Source organism: Anopheles bellator, chromosome 2, assembly GCF_943735745.2.
Source record: "Anopheles bellator chromosome 2, idAnoBellAS_SP24_06.2, whole genome shotgun sequence".
NCBI classification, from domain to species: Eukaryota; Metazoa; Arthropoda; class Insecta; order Diptera; family Culicidae; genus Anopheles; species Anopheles bellator.
The window spans coordinates 79,228,496-79,254,207 of record NC_071286.1 but is presented as its reverse complement, the minus strand read 5'-3'; the positions used below and the strand labels follow the sequence as shown (position 1 = coordinate 79,254,207).

The 25,712-nt window shown below is 48.6% G+C and overlaps 2 protein-coding genes and 1 non-coding gene across 3 annotated transcripts; 2 read left to right on the top strand and 1 right to left on the bottom strand.

Moving 5' to 3' along the window:
• Positions 1-3,703: 3,703 nt before the first annotated feature.
• Positions 3,704-4,097, bottom strand: LOC131211037 (larval cuticle protein F1-like). The gene has a single exon (XM_058204375.1). The coding sequence runs from the start codon at positions 4,055-4,057 to the stop codon at positions 3,761-3,763; it is 297 nt and encodes a 98-aa protein (XP_058060358.1). The 5' UTR covers positions 4,058-4,097; the 3' UTR covers positions 3,704-3,760.
• A 3,962-nt stretch (positions 4,098-8,059) lies between these two features.
• On the top strand, positions 8,060-22,699 carry LOC131208135 (uncharacterized). Its single transcript, XM_058200785.1, has 9 exons — positions 8,060-8,114; positions 10,409-10,507; positions 13,562-14,379; positions 18,886-19,057; positions 19,129-20,576; positions 20,655-20,956; positions 21,035-21,505; positions 21,582-21,742; positions 21,807-22,699. Exons 1-9 carry the CDS (start codon positions 8,060-8,062, stop codon positions 22,697-22,699), a joined length of 4,419 nt encoding a protein of 1,472 aa, XP_058056768.1.
• Positions 22,700-25,471: 2,772 nt separating this feature from the next.
• Trnas-aga (transfer RNA serine (anticodon AGA)) lies at positions 25,472-25,553 on the top strand. The gene has a single exon. It is a non-coding gene; the product is annotated as a tRNA-Ser (tRNA).
• Positions 25,554-25,712: the final 159 nt, after the last annotated feature.

Sequence of the window (25,712 nt, the reverse complement as noted above, 5' to 3'; positions counted from 1 at the left end):
CCGATTACGACGGGGATGCCAATAAACTCGGCGGCTCACCGTACGCGACTTACGTCATAATTGTCCCGGAATGGTGGCCACCGCGGACCCTCCGCAGGGTATATCACACGCATCATAATTCTTGCCGGTTTTTTTCTCTCCTATGCTGTCTGTCCTTTTTATGTTTACACACTTTTCAGTTTTATAACTTCACCGGATTCGCCGTCCCTTCACGGGCCGTTTTTGTTTTCCGTTCGCTTTAACTTCCGGTCCGGGTTCTGGTGCTGCCCTTTTGCTATCCTTTCCGTTTGGCCATTGCTTCACCCCGCAGGGCCAAAGTTCAAGCGATGTTACGCGTGTCTGCGCCTTAGCATACCCGGAGTCCGCCAAGCCCCGACGCGTCAACCCCTAAAGACGACGCATAAATCTGGCACCACTACGAGGCGCGTGACCCAATTTAGTGGAACACGGGAAGCACCGCGGATCGCGGAGTAGTTAGAATGTGCCCCTGTTCGCTTGTCACACCGCAGTTGCGACCATCAATCGACCATTAATTGGAGCCACACTCCACAGCGCCTGAGACCTGAGTTTTTGATTGGGGCGATTTAGAATTTTCCACAAATTGTTCCACAAAAACTCAGATATCGTGTTCCGTGGCACGCTGCCGGCCACGTTGGCACCCTTTTCCCGCAGAACCGATTCCATTGGTCCTCAAATCAAACCCCTTTTTTGCCGCCTACCTCTTTCGCTCAGTAATTCGATCACGATTGTAATTTAATCGTAAATTTATTACATTACTCCATCACACCCATCGTGCGGGGCCTGTCTGGGCTTCGGACGCTCGGAACCGTTTATTAAAAACCGCTCGCTTCGGGAACCGTGGCGCGGTTAAATGGAAGCGTGGGCTTGTCCTCCGCCGTTTGGCTCATCACTCTTCGACGGCGTCGGTTCGTTGGCTTGGCTTCCCCAATTAAGTCCAGTGTGTCTCGTCCTGTGGGTCCTGCGGGGAGCCTGTCCCTGTCTCTCGGCGTGTTGCGCCTGACGGATGGCCAAAACGAGCCACAGGACCGACGAGCCAGGGAAAGATCCCTGGAGTCCCGGTACGGAGGGTTCATTGACCTGTGCGCCCCTGAAGGAGCCAACGGGCACAAAGCGTAGCACATTATCTCGCGCTCACCCGATACAGTGTCCCGACGTGCCTTTTTACTGTAGACGTCCAAAGTTCTTTGCCAAGAGCCGGACCTACGCGGGGCTGCAGAGAGCACCGGAAGTTCAGGCTCTCGGGCAGGAATCGAGCCGCCGCAGTTGGATGATGGATGTGGCCTCGGTGGATTGCGGAGTACGATTTTAAATGCCTTGTGCAGCGTGGAAGTGTGACAATTCGCACATGGCTGGTGTGCAATTAAATATCTGAGGGCTGCACATAGGTCCAGTGGATAGCACGTCATATGAGTAATGTACAATAGGCATTTCAAAACTACCATCATTAGTCGATTTGAATTGAATTCTTATAATATAATATTATTTCTAGCAGATCCAAACCAAAACATTGAATGCTTTTCATGATACTCTTGGAATGGCCGCCACATGCAATTCCCGGACCATTATCTGGACTTCGCCCAGCAACGAATACCCCAGTTTTGCCTCCTGGTGCAATTATAAACCTCAACCGGAAGGCTGGCATCGTGGAAGATCGCATCCTTTGGCGTAGAGTTCTTCATTCTTCTGCCACCAGATCCCTCCCGACATTGTCTTCCGCACAGCCTTTTTGGCCTAGCTTGATAGGTCTCTAGGTTTTCCGACTTCCGTTTTTCCCCCCCCCTCTTTTGTCCTTGGTCCACGGCACTCGACGACGTGTGTATGTATTGTTCTGACCGACCGGCAGGATGCCAGAGGATGCCTTATTGGGTTTTTTGCTGACTCGCGCAACCACTCTTTACGCCCCGTACCTGACCGGCAACCGGAACGCACGCAATACCGGGCCAGTCCTGGCTGACCGGGAGGCTGACCGGAAAACGGAACCACATCCGCTGCCACTTTTTTCGATTGAAGCACCGGTTGTCACTCCGATCAATTCTACCCACAGACCCACCCGAGACGAGAACGCCGGGAAAAGCATTTTATAAGGTCCCCACCGGTTCCAACTGCCTCCCGGTGGAGATCCCGGTTCCCCGGCCGGCGGAATGCAGCAACCCTGAGCATTTTCTCTTCTACTCTTTTCGCGATGGCATCGTCAGCCAACCACGTACACGGAGGATGATGGGGGAAACTTCCCTTTTCGAGTTCCCGCGAGCGAGATACGACGAGATCGGTCCAACCTCGGCTCGGAGTGGCGTGTGTGCCGAGATGGCCATCCGGTGGATGGCAGCACATTCTAGCACCTAGCCCGGCAACGTACCGTGCATAATTATGGATATGAATATTAAATATGAGAATTGTTGGCATTTCTCGGGCCTGGGGTGTGGGTCCATGGGTCCACCATCAAGATGGCAACCATCCGTTTTCCGCTTTCCACGTTCGAATGGGCGGAATGTCGCACGCAGGCAGCATCAGTCGATCGATCCGGTCCTTTGGCCGGTTAGGAGAAAACAATTTGAGAAGCAGTACGGACGAAAGACGTTAATCGTCTCACGGCAGGCGTCCTTTCTCTGCCGGAGGCACGCCGGGCCGGGTTGAGTGTGAAAATATCGAAATAACTCACCGACATTCCGATGCTGGTCGAATGATGATCGATGAGATTCGACCTCCGTCCTACAAATATTTGCATGAGCATCGATGTCCGGCATCCATGATGAGACTAATCGAGCTCAAGTCCACTTGTAGTGCGAAGGACCGCTTTCTGTGGCGAGTATGTCACATTCCACAGGTTTAATTGCGATGATTGTGATATCGTGAACTGCATAATGATCGATATTGATTCGGCAATTAAGGACGTGTTTGGGTCAACCGGTTTACAGCAGATCATCCGTGGGACTTTCTACAACACTCTCATGGCGAAAATGTAGGTTCAGAGTTCTACAGTGCTCCAGGATTCAAATCTAGGAAGAATCGTCTTTTGCGAAGGCATTGAAAAGAGGTTGGAAAGCAACCAAGAAAATGGAACCCCTTACGATGTCCTTTCGAAGGAAACGGCAACCGGCGGTCGGCCTATCGTTTCCACATCGTTTGTCGAAATAGGTCAAAGCGGGGGGCAGACACCTTGCACTCAGTGTCCTCCTTCCTGCAACGTGACAGACGAAGTACGGTGAGGCTTACCACGCAATTGTCACCGGACCGGACTCCTGGTCAGCAGTGGCCTCTGGTTTTCTTTTTCTTCCACTTTTGCCGTACATTAAAATTCCCATTCCCAGAATTCTTTTCCGGAAAACCAAGAAGCTTCTCCGTCGGGAACACTGGCTCTTCCGGAGTTTCCTTTTGAAATCGAAGAAAAGCGAGGGGGACACTAAATCTTTCTCCGGACGCAACCCACAGGAGTGGGAAGCTATTACGGGACGCCATCTTGCACTTCAAAGCAAGTGCGTTCAATGCCAGAAAACTGTTCAACCGGGAACTCGGGAGCAACAGGACAAGGACTACTAACAGATCAGGGGCAAGGCCGCCACCGATGGCACGGCGAGTGCCAGGGCGATAGATAGGGTGACCAGAATGGCCAGGACTTTCTTTCTCTTCGCGATGGACGCCCCAAAGAAGTGCTACAACCAGTTGAATGCCTTTACGAGCGGGATGGTGATTATTTTAACAAACGGCAATAGTGCCCCATGATCGGCGTGGGATCGGTCCTTCACAGCACGTACGGGTAGTACGGGGCGTACGGGGAGGCAGTGTAAGCAGCGGCCAGAGGGACACCGTAACCGTAGGCAGCGGCGAATGGGGCCGTATAGGCGGCAGCAACTGGAGCGGTGTAAGCGGCAGCGACCGGGGTGGTGTATGCCGCGGCCAATCCGTTAAAGTTCCGGGACACCACCTGGGAGCTCTGAGCGGTCACGACGGTTGGGGTGGCAACGACGGCCGCCGTTAGAGGTTTGCCGGCGGCGCAGGCGACAGCGACGGCCACGAAAACGATCACTTTGGTAAACATTTTGGACAGAATTGCGGATGGCTAACGACTGAAGCTATTGCTGTGCTGGGCGAACTGTGTCGCTGGTTGGATCCAGGGGCAACATTTATACCTGTCGTCGAATTGGCCACCCGGGCTTACCCGGGAGGTGGGAGTTACCCCATCAATTAATCGTATGGCGACACGAAATATGGTGCGCCCTGCATGTGATTTTAATTTAACATTCCAACCCGATCACGTCCGCCGCTGAGGCCGCGTCTGGAGGACACCGTGCGCTCCGGTGTTAAGAAAGGCGTGTTGCCGTCTTCTGACGCATTCGAGGTGATCGTATCGGCCATTGCACAATGTGGAGAGGACAGTGCTAAAATTGGGCAATGCTAGCGGGAGAGGCGGCAAAAGATGTACCCCACAAAGAATTGATCCCAGTGGAACACGTGTCAAGGTTGTGATCTTATGAAGCTGCTTCCAGGCCCTTTTGGCGACAACGGAACGTTTCACCGTTTGAAAGCAGCTTGTTGAACCCTGTGCAAGATGGTTGAAGGAAAAGGATATGAAGGAAAAGGATTGCTCTTTACGGAAAATGATATTGTATTCACGTGATCTGACGAAGATTGCTTACGTTTTTTGTAAGTGGAGTTCGGCTTTAGAATTAACAAACAAACAAACGTTAGCTTCGGGCTTACTATGCTGCTGGTGACATGTGCATTTACACGAATTTAGCATCCACTTTCTTAAATTCATTGGAAGTTGAAATTTATAAAATTGTGGAAAAATCCGTTTTCTTTTCAAGTTCACGACTCGAACGCACGAAAGCTTCGCTCGTGACCCGAACGAGAGCCGAAGAGACGACCGCACCCACACATACGCATAGCAACGAAGCGTCCACTATGGGGATAAGGTGGCCATAAATTAACCCCAAAAACTGGGGGTTTAATACATATTTTCCTAAAATAGATAAGGTATCTATGACAAATCCGAATTTTTAGCCTTTCATGTTGCGTAGATTCCGAGAGTTCATCTGTCAAATTCGAAAGAGTGAATAAAAAGGCTCTTTAAAACCAACTTTTATAAGCTACTTTAGCGCGATCGTTAGTACAGTTCTGTATTGTACCTACATTATGCATCATTCAAAAGGTAATGAATCCTTCTTTCATATAAAAAAACAAATGTTTACGTGTTATGAGAAAAGCTTTTGTACCACAATTGATCGCGCATATTAAACATAAAATGTTGAATTTAACAAAAACACATGCATAGACAACAAGAAAGTTGAAAAAAGTCCGCATGTTCTTCCCAGAAAAAAATATGTCCACCTTTCTGATATAAATTTCCCACTGTGCACTGTCGGCGAGAGCCGAAGAGACGACCGCACCCATACACGCGCATAGCAACGAAGCGTCGCCCGAATTTCTGTGTTCTGTTTTGCTTCGACCATCCTTTGCCCACCGTTCTTCGAAGGTGCTGAAATTGTAAATTTGTCGCCGGAAAAATCAGTCTTTATCACTCGTAGTATGCGGAAGGACCTCGGGTCGTAGGATACTCTTCCGGTCCAGCAGTAACATTTGATGCGAGGACTCGCGAGCCGCCGCGTTGAATTGAGAAGGATACCACCCAACACGGTGACGCAAGTGAAGTGTTAACGCGTGTTTCAATGTTTGTCCTCTCGAGTGTTCAAGTGATTAGTATTTAGAGCGCTCCGATGAACGACAGCAACGATTTGTGTACCCGGGCTCTTTTCGGTTAGTTTGTGCTCTTTTTTTCTCGCCCCTGTGTTTGCACACGGAATGATTCCGTTCTCTGTCCGTTTGTGAATTTGAAACAAGTACTGCGGCGATACCAGGGGCAACCACCTGTGCTGTAAAAGCGGCCATTCCTTAGGCCACACATAGGAGGGCACAGAAAGCCACCGTAGCCCAAGCCCAAGCGTGGACTAAATTTCATTTGTTTTGTTAATTTTGCGGCCTCCGTTTCCGGGAGTGTGTATCGTACGTGAACCTTGTGTGTTGAGTCTATAGCGTCTGGCGTAAAAAAGTTAGCTTCCGACGACGCTCATCCGGCATCCGGGGTCCGAAAACATGCCGTGTGTGAAATGTGCGCAATGAGAAATTAAATAATTTGGCCCAACTCAAGTCACCGCTTTTGTTTGTTGGTTGGTGTTGCACACGGCCAGGAAGTGAGGCCAACCTTCTCTTGCATCCTCTACGAAGTTCGCCGCTACGAACCTCGAGTACGAGGATTTGATTTCATTCATATTCATCGATTGCCTGCGCTGTGGGTGGTGTGACGACAGGAAGCGAAACGAGAGCGAAAGTGGACAGTGAAAAATCACAACCGGAAGTGGTAAGTGTCGGCAAATGTGTGGTTTGCTGTGAATCCGAAAAATCGACAAAACAGCACATTTTAAAGCCATCACAATAATTATCTTAACAGTGAGGTGTTGATATGAAGCTTGAAGATCTAGTATGCGATGGGATATCTTCCGTTTGCTTAGCGACCATTTCAGAGAAGCTAGCCTAAGTGTAAAAGTTTTTTTTTATATTGCGACAATTTAACTACCTGTTCACGGCTCCTGTTTTGCTTATCTAGCTCAAGATCGTTAAACCCGCTTACCCGAATTCTCGAAGTGCCGACCTGTCGTGTCCTTGAGTTATCATATTGAAACAATAATCTTATCGTTTAGTTTGGTTTGCTATTTTATCTAATTTTCGAAGCTGTTTTATCACTTCATATCTCAAATCACGTGACTCACTATGCCTTTCCTACACGTAAACTGATATCTCTAACTCACATGTTATCCGCTAACAGTCATCGGTACCCGCTCATAGTTTACCCGGTTTCCTTTTCTTCGAAGACGATAAGGCAAAAGATCCATTGCCGACACTTTCATCGACCATTGTCAAGTTCAAAGTTCGCCATTACTTTCTTCGAAGCCTTGACCACCAAGTTGAGATGCTGGAATGCAATTTCATATTGTATTCCTGACAGCAGTGACGTGGCCAATGGGCGCCGAGACAAGCATTGGCTCTTTCTTAGAGCCATGGGAATCATCATAGCGGAAGAACTATCATTATCTTGCCCCACGACACAACAGAGCACGGACACAGTGCAAATAGAGTCACAAAGCTAACAAATACAAAATCTCTGGTTATCATTTCAGCTTCCACCATCCGTTCGTCACGGCTCACCGACAGGAGTCCGACGGTGGAGGCGCCAGTTTCAGTAAATTATCTTCCGAAGACGCTTCTCGCTTCTTCTGACAACGTGAACCAACGTAAACAGGACCCGATTACATGCAACAGGCAGACTGGTGACTACAAGCCCCAGCAGCAACTTTGGATCGATCTGCCAGTTTAAATGTTAATTAAACTGTACGGAACCGGCTATATTTTGCTTTGTTCTACAATCATAAGCATTCCGGTGGAGCAGTGAAAGAATCTGACCAGGAAACGGAAGTGGAGAGAAAGGATATCTTGTAGAAATGCGTAACGAACGTTATTTATATCGCTGGGGAGCAGGCATTGTGCGACGAGCCTGATGAACGTCATACCTCCCTGGGAGAGGCAGAGTGTTGCATCGTAAAAGACTGACGTGTGCAATGGGCTAATGGTTTCCTCTCGTTGCCGGAACAGTCAGTAAAATTTCAACGATACCCCACGTCAACCGCCACTATCGGTTGCTTTAACCGAGTGCGGCCTGTGCTGAAGTGCCTAAGGGACAAGAAATAGTGGAAGCCAACACAAAAGTAGGGTGATCTAAGAACCGATGAATGACGCGACGAACAGCCATTCCGAAGGGTGCATGCAATAAACATACAAGCATACGAAGCTGCCGCACAAGTTGCCATCCCTTCCATTGGCAAGGAATTCCGACGCACCATCCAAACTGTGAAAGAGGAGGCATCACGCAACTTAAACCGTCGAGTGATCACAAAGAAAGGCGCCACTCGTTTAAATCATGCAAATTCTTCCACCTCTCACCATGGCGAACCAATGCCGCAGATTACACCCCTCTTGGCCATGGGTGATGCTACTGATCAGCTCGATAGTCCTCTGGGGTGATATCCTACCAGCGACGATGGGTGAGTTTTAATCCCTTTTTATGTTATGTGCTTTTTTCGAATGATCACTGTTTTTTACTTCTTAACTGTTTGGCACCAAGAAGAACATTCTTCTGTCATCTATCGAACTGCTTCAATTATTAGCCAACCGCTGAGTTGGGCTTACAGTTTGAGAAAAATGGAAGTCCGATTACTTCCATTACTCTTGACGCTGATGTCACTTGTTGACTTTTCTTGCCAAGTGCCCTTCCCTAACGCGCAATGCCCGCTTAAGATCGATCCTTGCGATGGTGCAGCCGTGGCGAGGGCATTCGATTGCAACTTCTTTATGACTTTCAGCGCGCATTGACGCTTGAATCCAGCGAGAACTTTTTCAGCTTTCGAATGAGATCAAACCGGATGAATATGAAACAAAATCTGTAAGTGGCTTCGCGGTTTGCCCTTCGCCTCCGGAAGCTACTTTTTCTGTTCAACAGGCAGATAGAAAGGAACGAGGCGCCACTTAAAACAAAGTTTTCTTTCATCTTTGCGAACCTTTCGAGAATCGTAACGGAAAGTAGATAAAACTATCTTCAACCAAAGGGTTCAACGGTTATTGTGGAAGCAATATTTTCCATCTATTATTTTAAGTACGTGTCGACGAGGAGGTTAATGACCATGGCGACTGATGCTGTTCCGCTGTCAACTATTCTATGGATCTCGACAACAATCTTAAACACAATAGTTTCGTGTTATTGTTTATTTCTATTTTCACTTTTGGAATCAAATTTAAAATTATTGTCGGTTTTTCCCCTAGTGAAAAGACTTCGCCAAAAGAGGTGCATAATTTTAGTGTTTACAGAGTTGACTGAACTCACCAACAGGCCGATAAAGGATGGTCTGTATCCTGCATCCGACGATGAGTCAGATGTGTAGCGCTCGCGTTTAAATGCGTTCAGCTGTTTTGGCTGCGTTCCAAACGTATGTCCACGCTCTTTGGGTACTCTGCATATCCTGCCTGGGGCCCCCGTCTGTGACTAATGCTGGTGGAAATTGCGTTGCTTTTATTCTCACAGAAAATATTCTTCTTTTCTCGCTGACGTGTTTACCATCAAAAATACTTTTCTTAAGAAAGAGAACGGCACCGAGCGGGAACCTTTCTTGTTAGCCCTGAGCTGAGCGCATATACTTCGAATTGTATCCCTCATCAATCTGCGGGTCTGTGTGAGGCCTTAATCGAATCTTACATTCGCAACCGAGTGTAACAATTGACAAGGTTGAAGAAAGGCTCAACGAACCAAAATGAATCACACCGACACGAAGAGGGCTTCCATCAGGTCGAATCATAACGTTAGCCGATGAGCCCAAAGAAATGTATGCTGCACGGGTGGAAAACATCTTTGGGAAAGAGGGATGAAAATAGCTAAGTGACGGCATTTCAAGTGAACTGAGTGATTGATTCCCATAACGGTTCATGTTTCCAGTAATCTATCATTCAGTTTCGTTTGCTAAACAATAGACAGGTGCATTAAATGTTAGGAGTCCTTTTAATTTCAGGTCAAATGCCAAAAATAAAACCGACTGGTGGTGTTTTTAAATTCACATGAGTTTGCCCGAATGGATAACAGGCCGATGTGCTGTTGGATGGTTGTGTAGTCATTATCTGCAGCTCACAGAAGATCAAGAATTGAATTCTCTAAGAGTAAGCTGCGTTGCAGCCAAGGGACTGTTGACGGCAAAGATATCCGTCAAACGTCGGAAGTGCCTCTTAAAAGAATGGATTTAATGTCACGGGCGGGGTGGTTTCGGTGCTGTTTTATTTGCAAACCGTGTTTCTCGCTGTCCCCGAAATGGCAAATCTGTTGCCAAGAGGAGGTCCACCCTAATCGACTGTTTACATCGAACACATCCCATCAACAAACACTACCACTACAACAATCGGACACTGGTGGGTATCGATATAGTTTGCAACAATCGAATTCATTTATTGCTGATTCGTCTGTGGAGCGATACTGAACGATTCATCTGGATTTCACGCCGCAACGCGTGACAAACTCCTCGTCAATTAATGATACATTGAGCTGCGGGCGTTTGTTTAAGGCAAAAATCGCGGCGCTGACGATTTTTGGAATCTGTCTGTTAGCCAAAACACGGACAAACACATTTAATTAATTGAGGGTTTGCAAACGCCACCCATAAAAATTGCCTTAATTCTGTCATTGATGCTTGACGTATAACGGCGCTTGGGATGTTTAATGCTTGCCGCTTCATCGACAGAAATCCCACACAAACTCCCAAATTCGAGCCCCAATTCTACGCTTTCGCTCTGAACGAAGAACAGCTTAGGGAGCAGATTTTGGGAGACGCCTTTTCCAGACGTGTCCGGTTTTCTCATGACCGTCCGTTTATCTGCTGTTTGGCAACATCCCTTGCTTGCCCTTTAAAGACGTTTTCAAGCAGATATTTTTTTATCTAAAACATTAGGCTTTGGTCATCATGGTTAAAGGCGGAGTATCAAAGTCGTATTTGGAGAGTTTTAGGAAAGGTTCGATAGCAGCAGATTAAGTGTTCAACGATCCAGAGTGTGTTGTTAATGTTTGAATGTTCCGACGTCAAACGAAATATTCTCACAATCCTGACCTAATTCATAGAATGGCCCGCAGGAAGCAGAACGCTGTTTACCCACGAGGCAAAACGATACAAAAAATATTTATGTCTGTGTTTTCATTACTTCACATAAAAGAACATAAGAAAAGCAATGTACGCACCGTAAGCGCGAAGAAGCAAAATAAAACTGTCCTCGGAATTCGGTGAACGTAATTCTTCTAAATCTCGTTTCCTTGGCTTTTCACTTTCAATGTTTTTTTAATCGCTTTTTCTAAGCTTAAAGGGAAAGTTTTTTCCATTTTATTTTCGATACGCATGTTTTTGTTCACTTTCTTCTCGAGCTGCTGTAAAGTATTCTTATGTTTAAAAGAATCTTGTTATTTAGGTTAGCATAGCATTGCATAGCAGGTTAGCATTTCATGCCTCTCTCACCTTCCGTGAAAGAAGGACCGTTTTGCGCACTTTCTATAATGATTTTCATTTTGGGTCAAAACCGACCATTCACTGGAAGTCATTTCGGTGCTAATAAGGCTTTCAAGCTCTGCCTCCCACCGCGCTGTTTAATCGCCCAATCGATGCTATTTTTACGAAGCCCATCGATGATATTGGCCATAATGAATTCTGTGCGATAGAAATATGTTCCGGTCATCAATGTCCGTGTCCAATACCTTTGTACGTATCATATTGTATATTATTTGCTTTTATAATTTATTAACATTAACATTGTGTTCGAGATCTTTAGATGTTTGTTTTTCGCTGTGATAAATTACAACCAACCAACATGACGGAAAGCAGATAAAAAGTTCGTGCTCCGTGTGATGATGATCGATCGGGTCACGTGTTGGGAACGTTTTGTCTGTCCAACACTCTAAATGCCAAAGTAGAGAACTGTGTCGATTGAATTGGGGGGACCAATTGTCATCAGAAAAGGGTTGCTGTGATGTTTTGGTATCGGCAAAAGGAAAAAAGAAGAATACACCCATCTATAAGTGGAGCAAGCCCCTCCACCAGATAAGACAATTATCGTTATCATCAGCAAACATATTATCGAATTACCATACGTTAGGCATGATCACTCGAACCTTGCCGTCTGTGATTGATAATATGGCTTGTTGGCACTTTGCTATCATCATCATCATCATCGTCACTCATCGTTATCGATTGAATGGTGTCCGGTGTTGTGTCTGTACGTTGCAACCCCGTATAAAGTCATACGCATCATAAATTATGCTTTACGGCAATGGATGTTGGTTGATGGAACGTCGCATGGCATTTGTGATCATTAAAATTTCGTCACTCGATTTGCGTGGCCATTTCAAAACATACTCTAGAGAACTTTGTTGAAAAGGACGTTTTCACTGATTTTTTTTTGCTGGAACACGTAAGATCCTTAGGTCGGCCTGTTGTTTTATTCGCGAAACCGCGTGTGTGACATATTTAACAACAGCACCGAGCGTGATTGATTGGATAAAAGTCCAGCGTGGCAAGCATAAACATGCGTAGGACCAGATTACCACCACCTCAAAAGGAGAGATTTGTCAGTGCCGAAGGGCTGAACTATATAGAGTTTCATCCAATCAGTCATTGTCTGCACACGGCATGTGTGTTTTTCGTGGAAACGAAACCCTCGGAAAAGTTTTTCTCCACCTGTTGTGTGCCCTTTCCCCGGACGGGCTGTGCCGCTGCCTGCGCTCCATACTGGGTTACCTTTTCCTGAGGCTCGATGTCAACACGTAACTGCACCACCGTTATAGACCGTGTCACCATACGGGGGAAAACTACTGGCAAAGGAAGAGAAAATTAAGCGGCTTTAAGAACGAATTTCCCAGAGCCGATTTAAACCGATTCGCGACTCGATTGCTTCGCAAAATTTCGCACCTATCGTGATGTGCACACGGCGCGTAATCCTTATTCGGATTGGACACATTGGATTGAGACATGGATGATGGTTGGGAACGTGTGGACTTGTGACCGCACACAGTGCGTCACTACTTTCCCCTCGCACTCGGTGTATTAAGGTTAGATATGACAAGCGCCTGAAAGGCAAGGCCAAAGGCGATCCTGACGTGCGACCATTGCATTGTTTTGGCATGGGGTAACCACACAAAAGACGGTGCCCGCCGGAGTAACGTCACGCTAATTGATAGTTCCATCAACCGCCGTCATTTTCCACGACCAGTTGGTTGCAGATTGTTATGGTTCTGCCGCCCGCCAGGATGCGCTACGGTGGCTGGCTAATGATTGAAACTCTACACTCGGCCGAGTGTGAGCCTTCTCCTACCACCTTCTTTGTTATCAACCCGACGGGGTTTCTAATCAGAGCTTGCCATCGCCCGATACGATAGTGTTTCTTCGATATCATTATTAGCTATTTAGTTTGTGTGAACGCAAGTGGATTGAGCAAAGAAAGGATTGTGTCGTTAGCGCGAAAGTTAGATGAAACTGGACAAATGGGCGGCCTTCGATTAGAGGGGCGAACACCTGCTAAGCGCTAGTCCGTCCACCAGCGTGTCCTAGAAGAACGTTAATCGATCAGTGGCGCTTGGGAGTGGCTAATGATGTGGCAGCTCGTGTCAGCAACAGCTTTTACCAAGTTCTTAGTTTTCCCGGCGATCAGTAGCAGCATATTTCCTCAAACTTCAAATGGATGGATGCCAACAGCCATCTTACGTTTAGTGTGTCAACCTAGGTATGCCATGCCACGACTTCTGTACAATGAAGAGTTCATCAAGTACTCATTGGTGCTTCTCGAATGAAAAGCTACTGATTGATGAAGCTACCATTGATGAAGCCAATTTTTTTTTTGTGCCGTGCTCATGTCTATTTTATTGTTTCAACTTTTTCTTATCTGATCGTGTTTTACATTGTTGTCCTTTTTCCAGCCTCGCCGCGAGTTTACTTCTCAACCTCGAAACTACGTCTGACGCTACCGATCTCAAAGGAATCGTACATCATCCTGCGCAACGAACCGATCGTCAACCTGCGATTGCTGTCGACGAGTGGCTTCGATTCGTACTCCTTCCGCTACAACATCGAAAGCCCACCGGGGGGTGGCGACTATCTGAGAGTGGACGAAAGAACGGGCAGTTTGTGGATTACATCCAAGATACTGTCGCTAGCGAACGTGACCGAGTTTATCATCGTTGCAATGAACGGAACAAGCGCCGCCGCGCGTCTTAGCTTCACCATCGACCCGCAGCTGGTGGAGGAAGACTCGCTCGATCGCTTCTGCGAACATCATCCCGATCGGGCGTGCTTCTGGGACGCGGTTCAGTATCGGGTTGCAGAAAATGGTCCACGGAACTGGACGATTGGTACCCTTGGGCCAGCGTTCTACCGGCGGCTCTGCCCTCAGCATCGGCTCAGCTATGGTCTGCTGCTGGAGGAAGATGTCCACGAAGGGAATGCAAAAAATGTCACCAGAAGTTCGGACTACCTACTACTGGACCCCAGCGATGGAACCTTGCGAACGCGCGTACCTTACGATCATGATAGCCACGCACCAGGACCGGCACTTTTGGCGGCCGTGAGGTGTACCGTGTGGCAGCTTGGCGACTCAAGCGGATCATCGGAGCAATCGATCAACCGGACGGTCACCGTTAACGTGCTGGATCGCAATGACAATCTACCCCGCCACGAGACTTCGAACGGGATGTCCAGTGACGTGCAAGTTTATCTTGATGACCCGCACGTGAACGAGGTGGGAGGAAAGATATTCTATTTCAGGACACTTTATACTTGTATTATCAGAGTTATATGGACCACTGTTGTTAGATAATAGGTCCGTTTTATTGGGGAATGCTGATAACATGTCTGGATGTCTGTATCGGTGCGGTACAAATTAGTTACCAGCAGAGCAGCAGGTCGGCTATAGAGTCTGTGTTTTCCCATTTCCTTAATTGAATGTTTTCAAAGTTCAACGAGAACAAGAGATCGTCAGCGAAATCTTTATTGTGTGGGCCGCGAAAGGATCGCAGGCGAACGTTATTTCCGCGAAGAGATGTGCTTTCGAGAACGCTGCAAAGCGGGTGGACGAGAATCTCGGTTCTACGGAAATGATTAAGTCATAATGAGGAAGGCATCAAAGTTTTCCTGCGACGCCATCTCTTTCACTCTCTTTTGCTTGTAGACATCCAACCATCGACAAGAGTGCCTTGCTGAGCCGCAGATATTCAATTAGTAGTCGACTGACCACTGGCGAGGCACTTTTACACCTCTGTTGTCTCTCTAATTAGAGTTAGGCCGTGGAATACTGCCCCGCGTACGTCGGTGATTAGCGGCGGAGCGGTCGATGAAAATTTAATGACTTTGCTCAACAGATGAGAAGAAAAGGGTGGCCTGTGGTCGAGGAGTGCATGCGCGATCCTTGCTCACGTTAGATAAACACCGGGGACCCCTTTTTGTGCGGGATAACAAAATAACCGCTCGGTGCGTGTAGGGTTTCACGCCCTAGTTTCGCGTCCTAGCGGCCCACAAAGATGCCATCGCGTATTGGTAAACAGTGTTTAATGGCTTGTAATGGCCTCTACGTTCCGGTGTAGCGAAGGGTGTTGATATGTGCTGTGAGAAGGCGGATCCCGTTCCCCTATTTTTCTCAACACCGCGCCACCGCAATAGGGTGTAGTGTGCGGCAGCCCCTCTCGTGATAAAGAAGCGACAGGATGTTATTTCGCCATCGTCGCGGGTTGGCAATTAAGTAAAAAGGACACTTTCTCAGTGGAAGCATTTTTCTATACCTTTTACTAGATTGAATGTGCATTGGTTTGAACGCATAATTTCCTTCGTCTTTTTACGCAATAACCTGTTGCTCGACTTCAAGAAAAAATGCTGTACTCTAAACGGTAAGGCCAGGCACACATATAAGAGGACATAACAGGGAGTGTTAGCTACACGGTTCCACCCGCTTTCCGAATGTTGGCAAGATTGTATTGAATTTCACACTGATATTTTGTTTAACAATGTTGACAAAAGGCGCCAACGTAAGAGTAAGAGTAAAATAAGAGTTGAAATGTTTCTTGGGGCAAGAAAAGCGGTAGTCTCCTACTGAGAAACTCGTCAATGCCACCGGCACCACTTGCGTGTCCCGGCGACGGGTACTTCCTGTGTAAATATTGGTTTAAAACATTGCGTCACGTCGTCATCGTCCCGGTCAGTCATCTCGCATCGAAGCAAGGCGAGAGAGAGAGAGAGAGAGAGAGAGAGAGAGAGAGAGAGAGAGAGAACGTTTGATTGCCCATTTTCAGGTAGCTACTTCTTTGAAGATCCTTTAATTTGATAATTATTATCGAAGTGATACGAGCGCGGAGTTTCCCGTGATGCTATCAAATTAAGCACTTACCATTCACACACTGATTCCAAGCCTAATGGGGCCGCTCAATGTAAATAGCTGAAACGGGAACTGGCTGTGAAAGTAAATAATCGCCCGCAAGGTCACGCGGTGACGGCATCCGATAGGCGTTGGAAAATGGCTAGCCAGGGCGAGTGTTTAGGTGCCCCAAATGCAGCAGTGTGGCCAATCAGGCGCATTAAAGTAAAACATAACGTTGCCCAATTGTCGCAACCGTAACAAGAAGGCTGTAAACCCTTTTATGCCCGCTCCTCGAATGTGACTTTGACCGTGAATGCTTGCCCTCCGGTTCCACAAGGCTTGCCAAGTTCGCCGGCGGGGGTGGCCTCCCAGATTTCGCCCATTAACGGTGTGACCTCTTATCTCCGCCCGGTGTCCTGGAGTGGCCGGCCGAAGAAGAGGACCACGTGGCGAAGTGTGTGGGTCATAAGTGGAAAGCCTCTGCTCTCTCTCTGCTGGTGGAGTGGTGTGGGCCACGTGGGCTGGCGAATGCGCATAACCTTTCACTTTTGTTTACCCTCATGCTGATTTATGTAAGCTAATCACGCAACACGCCGAAAGTGGCGTGGAAAAGGGCCGAAGCGGCTGTCGGTGAGATAAGCATATAAACTCAGGCGGAGCCTTTGACCCGACGGCACACAGGTCCGTGTGGGTGCGGCGACCGTGGCTGACGGCGGCTGTTCTCTGTCCTGCCCCCGATCCATGCCAGACGCTGTCCTGCCAGACACGACGAACGGACACGATTGTTGAAGTGGCTACGAAAAATCACACCGTACGAGTCGTGCCCTGCGCTAGCGAGTGCAATTGGTTAATTCAACGAGAGAATCGGCACCCTACAATCCGTCGTAGACCCACCGGGATCGTCTGAGTGATTGTGACATGAACATCCTTTATGTTTTTGGTTTTTTGTAGGTCGCTAGGAACAGCGAAAGAAAAACTCCTCAGACATAAATGGCATGTTGAGAGAATCGAAAATCCGAATGAAAACAGAAGCTTTTCCCGGTCAAGTCAATGCCATTCTTCCTCCACACAAAACGATGGCGGGTGCTAATACACGGGGCCGCCAGTTCTTTTGCATAGTTTCCGGGCGACGAATTGAGCAAATGAATTTGCATATTTTCGATGGCCAAATGGTAGTCGGCAAAGTAGCACGCGCACCAGGACGACGACCACACATGCAAATTGCTCCTGGCCATCGCAGTGTCCCCGTTGACAGACACTGGATGACGGCGGCGGAAATGGGCAGATCGTCCGGTGGTGACACACGGAGAACCACCCCAAGAACAAAGGAGGGGAGGACTCATAAAAACATTCTCCCGGCGGGGCGCCGGCAACCGATATGGTACACGGGTTATAAAGTGAACTCATTTGTTATATGAGCATTATTCCGTTTCCATTCGGGGAAGCGTTCGGGGGAACAGCACCGTGCATTCCGCCGCACGGATCTGCCTTCGGTGAATCGATTATGGTCAGAAGTCCGGCGAACGCGTTTGCATGTAAAAACCTGAGACACATCTTCCGCCTGGTGCTGCACCGTCAGTTTGCTGTCGGAAACGGTCCGGAACATCTCAAAGATTGTGTGCTTTCCTCCCGAATCTTCGGGCCAACTTTAACGACGAACTAAACCACCGCCGTATGAGGCGATGGTTCAACGCTGTCTGGCACGAGACTTTTGTAAACACTTTTTAGTAGACTTTTATTGCATTCAACCCCACGGAAAGGTTGAATGCTTCATGAACTGCTGGTGTGCTGTTGGAACGTAAAATGACAGACGTGGGGCGTAATGATGATGCGAGATCCCGCCAGACACGATGGGGCATAGAAATCGCTGTCGCCATTCACGGTAATTGATTAGAACAAAACTCGACAGTCATTCACCGAACACCTCTTTCACACGGGGTACGAATCCTTTTCGTCGTGAACAGGGGAATATCGCCCACCGACGCCTTTTTGTAGTAGTCGCGTTGTGAACGATGGAAATTAATTTTCCTTAAAAAGCGCACTCACCGTCGCGCCGGCCCCAAGGAAGGCACGCTGTGGCTGTGGCACGTTATTGTGGGATTCGTGAGGTGTGATAAAAGTAATTTATTTTCCGTGACTTTCAGGCCGCCGGGTTGAATACACCCGCTGGCGGCGGCTTCTGTCGCAGTCGCTGGGAGGCAAACTATCGACATTATGCCCCGCGATGTGTCACTCCTTGCTACAATGTTCGACATAATTTCGCACATAATAACACTAACGAATGGTGTTGACGAACCCCTCTCTGACATCAGGCAGTGCAAATCTGCCGCATCATAAAATTGTCAGAGCGCTATATAGTGATATTGCATTGTAGCTTTTGTTATCGGTAAAAATGTAATGGAAAATAAGCGCAGCTTTGCCCAACCTGCAAAATGTGGAACTTCTGGCTACGCGTTTGGGCCCTTGGTGTAAATCCAGTTCCAGGAATTCTCCCCGAGCGGAAAAAGTGATATATTTTATCGTAATTGCGCACGTATCTTGTGCGTCGTAGGTGGTTTCCGTGGCCATATGCCGCATGCATGGTGGAAATTTATCGATTCCGGGAAAGTACTAAGGCAGAAAAGGTGGTACTGGGATCTGTAGATCGATTCCCCAAAGTCGGTTCATGGTACTTTAACGCACCCCCGTTCAAAGGAATGAATGGACGTTGGAAGGATCGTGTGCGGGTCCGTTTGTAAGCTTCATTTACGCTAAAATGTTCTATATCGCAATCATTGGTTGTTTGCTCAAAAGGATAACACTAAAGTATCATTACCGACAGTTGTAGAATTTCTGGAGTTCTCTCTGTGAAACTAGCGATTAAACATATTAACTTCACATCGTGTTTGTCAATTTTAGGGTGACATTCTGGGCCACTTCCGCGTCGTGTTCACCGATGATGATTCCATACCGGCGAATACACGCGTCCACTACCGACTGCTGGGAGACGTGATGGAACTGTTCCGTGCGGATTGTGCCATGTACGAGAACGAGCATGATGCGGGCCTCAAGCAGACGGTGTTCGGTTGCAGTGAGTATTATCAACCGTCAATGGGAGTCAGATGGAGCCTTTACTTTAATGTCATTTTTGCCCCATGGCAGAGCTGCTATTCGCGCGCTCCGGGATCCTGCACAGGAGCCCGTACTGCGTGGCGTTGCAAGCGGTCGACCCAACGGTCGAGCGACCGATTGAAGCCGGATGGATGCGCGGCGGCACTCCTGCGCCTGATGAGATTGTGTCGACCAACGTTTCCATCTGCATCAGCAGCAACCAGAATCGGATTCACGAGTACGATCTTCCGCGACCCGAGGCACTAACCAGTAACGGCGGTGCTGCTCCACCGCCCGCTCCGAAGCAGGCACGGAAGAAGAGCAAAAAGGATGTGACCAGTCCGGCAAAGGTCGCGTACCCAAAGGAGGCCGTAGTGTACGATACGTCGCGCAAGTTTGCCCGTATAGCGGAGCCGAAAAACTTCAAGCAGCTCGCCCAGGAAAATGGTGCCGATGCGACCTTTTTCCGGTTGACAAGCAATCCGATGGATGCGTTCGGTATTACGCGTATCGCCGGGATCATCTATCTCAAAAACGAGACCGCGTTTAGCCATCAGAGTCTCGAGAGCCGCCATGAGATAACAGTGGCGTGGAAGAACTACAGTGTGACCATTTTGGTGCGGATGCGCAAAAATCCCGACGGGCTGCACTGCGGCGTGCCAGTGACCGGGGATGACTTTTGTGCCGTCCACCCGAACCAGTCCAGCTGTGTGGGGTCGTGTGGAATTGGCAGTTTGCTGGGCCCCTGCGAGTACCGCACCCCGCAAGGGCTTCCCAGTTTGACCGGTTGGAACGAAGACTATCCCACCTGCTCGTCCGGGTTGGCACACTGTCCGGATAAGTTGTGCGATCCCCTCGAGGAGATGGGCCACCGCGAGAAGATTCAAATTTGCCCACAAGACTGCGTGTTCAATGATCACATTTTCGGTGTGCACGTTTCGAAAGACGAGCGCGGAATTCGAACAGCCCAAGGTCCCTGTACATGCCGATCCACGGGACACTGCAGCTGTACGGACAATCTGCGCATTAACGCATCGAACAGGCGTAACAAAACGATCAGCACGACAACGACGACCACCACGACTCCCGTGACCCCGAGTTTGGAGGGCAGCGGTGGTGTTCTTGGGCGGGACGTTGAGCTGCTAACGCTTGCGAATGGCTCGAACGGGACGCGCAGTGTCGGAGGAGAGCACAACGAGACAGGAAGTGTCCCTCCGGCGGCGGTTCGCGACGGTAGCTTCTACGAGCCGGGGCTCATCAAGGGACCGCACGCTTCGGTATACCTGCTGGCGATCGTTCTCATTCCGATGGTGATTGCGGTAATGATCGTGTCCTACTGCTTCAGTCGGAAGGTGGCGATCAAAAACAAGCTGTTCGAGGGTGGCGATGAATCCCGGTTGAACAGTATCGGCATGAACCTGGTCAGCAATGACACGGAAATATTCAACGTCGAGCTACCGCTGACATCGCGGATGAATGAGATCAACTTTAAGATCGATGTAAGTGTTTGTGGTATGGGGCCATAGCGATCGATTCGCACCGATTCATGGTTTCGCACTTTCTATATCTCCACACAGTATGACTCGAAGTGGGAGTTTCCACGATCGCACCTGATCCTCGATGCGACGCTCGGTGAAGGTGAGTTCGGGAAGGTGCTGAAGGGCTTCGCCACGGATCTACCGGAAAAGCCTGGCATCACCACGGTGGCGGTGAAGATGCTTAAGACCGGTGCCAACTCAGTGGAGCTGCTTGCCCTGCTGTCCGAGTATCAACTCCTTCAGGAGGTGAACCACCCGAACGTGATCCGATTGCTCGGAGCATGCACGAAGGGTGACTCACCGCTGCTGATCATCGAGTACTGCCAGTACGGGTCGTTGAAGTAAGTGCGCGAGGGGTTTCAAATTTACCCCTGCAGATTGTAATCCTCTGTTACGCTTTTGTCATTGGATCCTGTTAGAAACTATCTTCGCCTAAGCCGCAAGCTGGAAGTGTTGAATGCCGACTATGAAAATTCGGTCGAACCGATCACGGTGAAGGACATTCTTTCGTTTGCCTGGCAAATCAGCAAGGGTATGGCGTACCTCACCGACATCAAGCTGGTACATCGCGATCTGGCCGCACGGAATGTGCTGCTGGCGGAGGGTAAGGTGTGCAAGATCTCGGACTTTGGCCTCACCCGGGACGTCTACGAGGATGACGCGTATCTGAAGAAAAGCAAAGATCGGGTGCCGGTCAAGTGGATGGCACCGGAATCGTTGGCCGACCATATCTATACCACCAAGAGTGACGTGTGGGCGTTCGGGGTGTTGTGCTGGGAGCTGATCACACTCGGGGCTTCACCGTACCCGGGCATTCCACCGCAGAATCTGTACAATCTGCTAAAACAGGGCTACCGCATGGAGTGTCCCAAGAATTGTTCCGAAGAAATGTAAGTAACGTGTGAGTGTAGCGTAACGAGTCATTGATCAATACTTTGCTATGTGTGTTTTTTGCGCCATTTTTAGATACGCAATAGTGCGATCCTGCTGGGCCGATGATCCCAAGCAGCGTCCTAGTTTCAAGCATTTGGCCGGCCAGTTCGAGCTGCTGCTAGGGCGTAGCGCCAAGTACATCGACATGGAACAGAATTCGATCTCCAATCCTGTTTATTGTGCAAATGTCGACGGTAGGTCCATTGCGTTGATGTTTGGCTCAAAAAAGGCCTCAAAACGTACGTTTTTCATTTCTAGAGGTCGACTGTGCCAAGCTCGTAATCTGCAAGGAGGAACAGGACCGTCTGGAGAGCCTCTGGACTCCGCCACAGTACGAAACGGTGAATGACAATGGTACCAGTGCCGAACAGCTGGCCACACGCTATCAAACACCGAGCAGTGCCAGTACGGTCGCACTGTTGTCGGAGGATAAAAAACAGTTGCTACTGCAGAGTTACGACACGCCACGGCCCCTCATCGAAACGGCCACGATCGAGCAGAAACTGCGCTACGAGAATGATGTCCGCTTGAGGCCAAATATGTTGAGCAACGGGAACGCGGGTGTCTCGGCAACGGCGAATGGTGGCCGCGATCGTTCTACTTCCGGCAGCTCTGGTGGATCACCGGGCCAATCTTCGCAGTGCAGTAGCTTCGGACGGAATCGCTTCGAAGAAACGTCCTTCATAACGGGTGCAGCGACCACCGCAGATGGTACCACCGCAGGGGCGGCCAGCAGTAGTGAGTACGATTCACCGAGCCGTCAGCCTCGGCGTGTCGTTTCCTATCTTGACATGAACAAACATGGACAGCTAAGCGCGAATCTCGAGATCAACCACATGGTCGACAAGAAACAGTCCAAAGATATTGCCTTACGATTTTCGAACGTCGACAACGAGCTGCAGATGGTGCTGGTCGATCCCGTACGATCGGGCACTACGACGGCGTCGGCCATCTTTGCGAACGGTGAGCATCAGGGTAGAGTAGCGGGTGAGGTATCCAGCACCACCACGTTTCCCGTGCCCATTGCCGTCCATCCTAAGCCGGAGCAGCAACGGAACGGTGGTGTAGAGTATGCGGAAATAGTGAAAATTCGCACCGGAAGCAAGGACCGTAAAGAAGGTGTCGGCCGCACGCTAACCTCAATGGTTTGAACTGATAAACAACACTCTCTTCTGCTATCGCAATCGACAAAGACACAACTGAAATATTTTTTACAAGTTTTACAACTAATATTGAGGCACAGAGCAGAGGCCTGCAAAAACCTCCGGCACTCAGTGCTGCGCAGGGCCACATCCACAATCATTCCGTGTCATTCCAGAAGGCAGGAGCTATTTGGTTTTCTCATGATTAATAGACTAAATGTAGTCAACGGTTACCATTTATCGGCGGTGGGTCACTGCACTAATATTTATTTCATTTCTCTTTTCCCTATTCTGTTATCGTTAAGTTATACCTGTTCATTTGGATCTCGTTACATGGAACGGCCAGCGGTTTAGGTGTTGAAATGTTTTGTTTGCAAACCACAAACGGTCAGAACTGAGCAGTGCGAGCGTAGTAAGTTAACGTTAAACGTAACAGTCCGAGCGCGCCGACGTTCTACAGGGCTGATTACATCATTTGACTGAAAATGGCAACGATAAGCAAGTAATTCCCAGAATCGTAACTTTTTCCCATTTCTTATTTATTACTTGAATCTGTTTAGTTTGCTAATTTATTTGCGGTCCCTGCAGAGAGGCAGTGAATTGAATTTATTTTCTAATTTAAGCGGAACTGTTCACAACTGAATTTATGTTTCTTTGTTTAGTTGAAGTAAACTCTCTCGAATTTGCTGAAATGAAGCGATATTTATAATTCAATAGCGTTTAGCGTGTAAGGCCAAACGCGGCTGTTTTAGTGTTAGCAAGCGACACGGACTCAAACCGAGGTCGATGTGGGAGATCTTTTCCTGAGTTCCTCCTCTGTTTCGTTACCCTGCAAGAGGGTAACTAATCGGATACATCACATTTAAGTTACTCGCAATTTCGCATCGACGGAAAGCTATGTAAACCAAATATGTGCGCGGAAAGCTACGGAAAGTGCCATCCATACAGCAACCAAATGCCATAGGCCCCCCAACAACCAGCCTGGATGGGATACGGTTTTTGTATCTCAAACGTGCCTGTCCGATGGTGCGCAATCCATATGACTAATACTATTCACTGAACAAATAATGAAATATTAACTATTAAAATATTCTAGCAAAACAGACAAATGAAATAAAGTGTACGATGAGAGTCAACCGTACGAAGAGATTAGGCATTGGCTTCGTGTTCGGATTCTATACCCACTAATCAACGCAAGCATTGTACAGGTCTCAAACGTATCCGATGCGTTATCGGACCCTCAAAATAGTCCCATCGAGAAGGTGTCTTGGTTTGTTATTTTTGGCATGCCAATGACTATCAACAAATCGGTAGCGCACTGGGAGCGGAACTGCGTGATTTCGGATTTATTGAAACTCATTAGCCAGAGATTAGACGGGCAGAGGGTGGGGTGGACCAGGACGTCTCAGGCTGCAGCGGCCACTATCGAGATCGCTATCAACGCTATTCATGCCCGGGAGCCCGAGTTGTATCGCACGATAAGGGCCAATTCGGTAGCAGTTGTTATTGAACCGCGACCTGGGAGCGAAGTGATCGTGATTTTATTCTTGTTAAACTTCACCACGAAATGAGTGCACCAGTCATGAAGTTATGTTTTATTACGATAGTGTCCCTTTTGCTCACGGGAAAGGTGAGTTCCGGCTGCTGGTGGCAATGGTTGGGTGTACATTGGATCGAATCACTCTTTTAGGGAATCCAGGCCGACAGGTCGGGTAGTGATCGTTCACTAGCGCTCGAGGTGATGGATCGTATGAAGGGCGTTCTGGTACCGTTGCACGGTCAGGTGGAGAAGTCCCTGGTGGAGGGCGTTGCGGACGTGAAGCTCAATGTGACGCAGCTCATCGCACAGCTAGAAACGAAGGTGATCGTGCAGAAGGAAGACCACGTGCGGCAAGCGCTCGATCAGGAGGAACAGATGCTCGACTACGCCCGAACGCACCACATCGACGACGGCTGCATCGATCTGATCTACGAGCTGATCGACGACGAAATGGGAATCGCCGGATACGGTATCAGTAACTGTCTCGTCAGCCGTGTGGCCGATGGGGTGCAGAAGGAAATTGACGCACTGCGTGCCGACGGACTGTGGCCCGAGTACCGCTGGTTAAACGTGAGCTTGTTTGAGGTTTTCGAGAACGGAAATGTGCTTAGCGATCCTGCGGTCCTGCTCACCCGGCTGGACGAGAAGCAAGAGGTTTTGGAGGACGACAACGTGCTCGATTTTCTGCCGGAAATGGAGCAAAATGTTGAGCTATTTCAGCAACGGCTGGCCGCTATCGAAACGGCCTACGCACAGTGCCTGCAGATCAATCTGAGCACGTTGAACATGGCGTTCGAGATTGTAAAATTGCAAATCACACAAATTTGCTACTAAAAACTGGGCCGGTATTTTGGGGGATTTCCCGGCCAATAACCATTTGTCATGCCTTAGTTGATATCAGTTTTACATAGGTTTAGGAGTATCCGTTACGCGCCAAAAGAATTATTTTTTGATGTAATAAATGTGACAGAGCACTGATAAGGTATAGAGGGCCAAAAGCAGCCGTAAGGGGTAACTGTTATCATGGCACTGCGTCATTTCATTGAGTAAATCAGAGCTACAATAAAGAGCAAAGTTGAATGAAGATAAACGTACGACGCCTAGCCACGCTAGAACCTGTGCAATGTAATGTGGATGTGTTTGGTTAAGAATTGTGACACTATGTTAAGTTAGTCAAAGCATCTTTAGGTCAGCTCAGGGTGCCCCGAACAAAATGGAAGCGTAAACTGTAACGATTGAGGGCAGTCGTGGCCGAGCGGTTAAGGCGTCTGACTAGAAATCAGATTCCCTCTGGGAGCGTAGGTTCGAATCCTACCGACTGCGTGACCGCGACACTCTGAAGCCCGGGAATTTGTGGTCGGGGAACAGACACGGGACTTTTTGCGCGGGGGCCTTCCTTGCTTTTTCTAGAGCCGATTACAATCGTTGAAAGGTAGGTAAATGAACATTGCTAAATCTAACCCCATATATTACCCAGCAGAG

What these genes read in the sequence shown, in the direction of transcription:
- LOC131211037 (XM_058204375.1), bottom strand. Translation starts at nt 4,057, where the DNA reads ATGTTTACCAAAGTGATCGTTTTCGTGGCCGTCGCTGTCGCCTGCGCC.
- LOC131208135 (XM_058200785.1), top strand. Translation starts at nt 8,060, where the DNA reads ATGCTACTGATCAGCTCGATAGTCCTCTGGGGTGATATCCTACCAGCG. An exon ending in GCAGACGGTGTTCGGTTGCA is followed by an intron (nt 19,058 to 19,128) that starts GTGAGTATTATC and finishes GCCCCATGGCAG; the next exon opens with AGCTGCTATTCGCGCGCTCC. An exon ending in TTATTGTGCAAATGTCGACG is followed by an intron (nt 21,743 to 21,806) that starts GTAGGTCCATTG and finishes TTTCATTTCTAG; the next exon opens with AGGTCGACTGTGCCAAGCTC.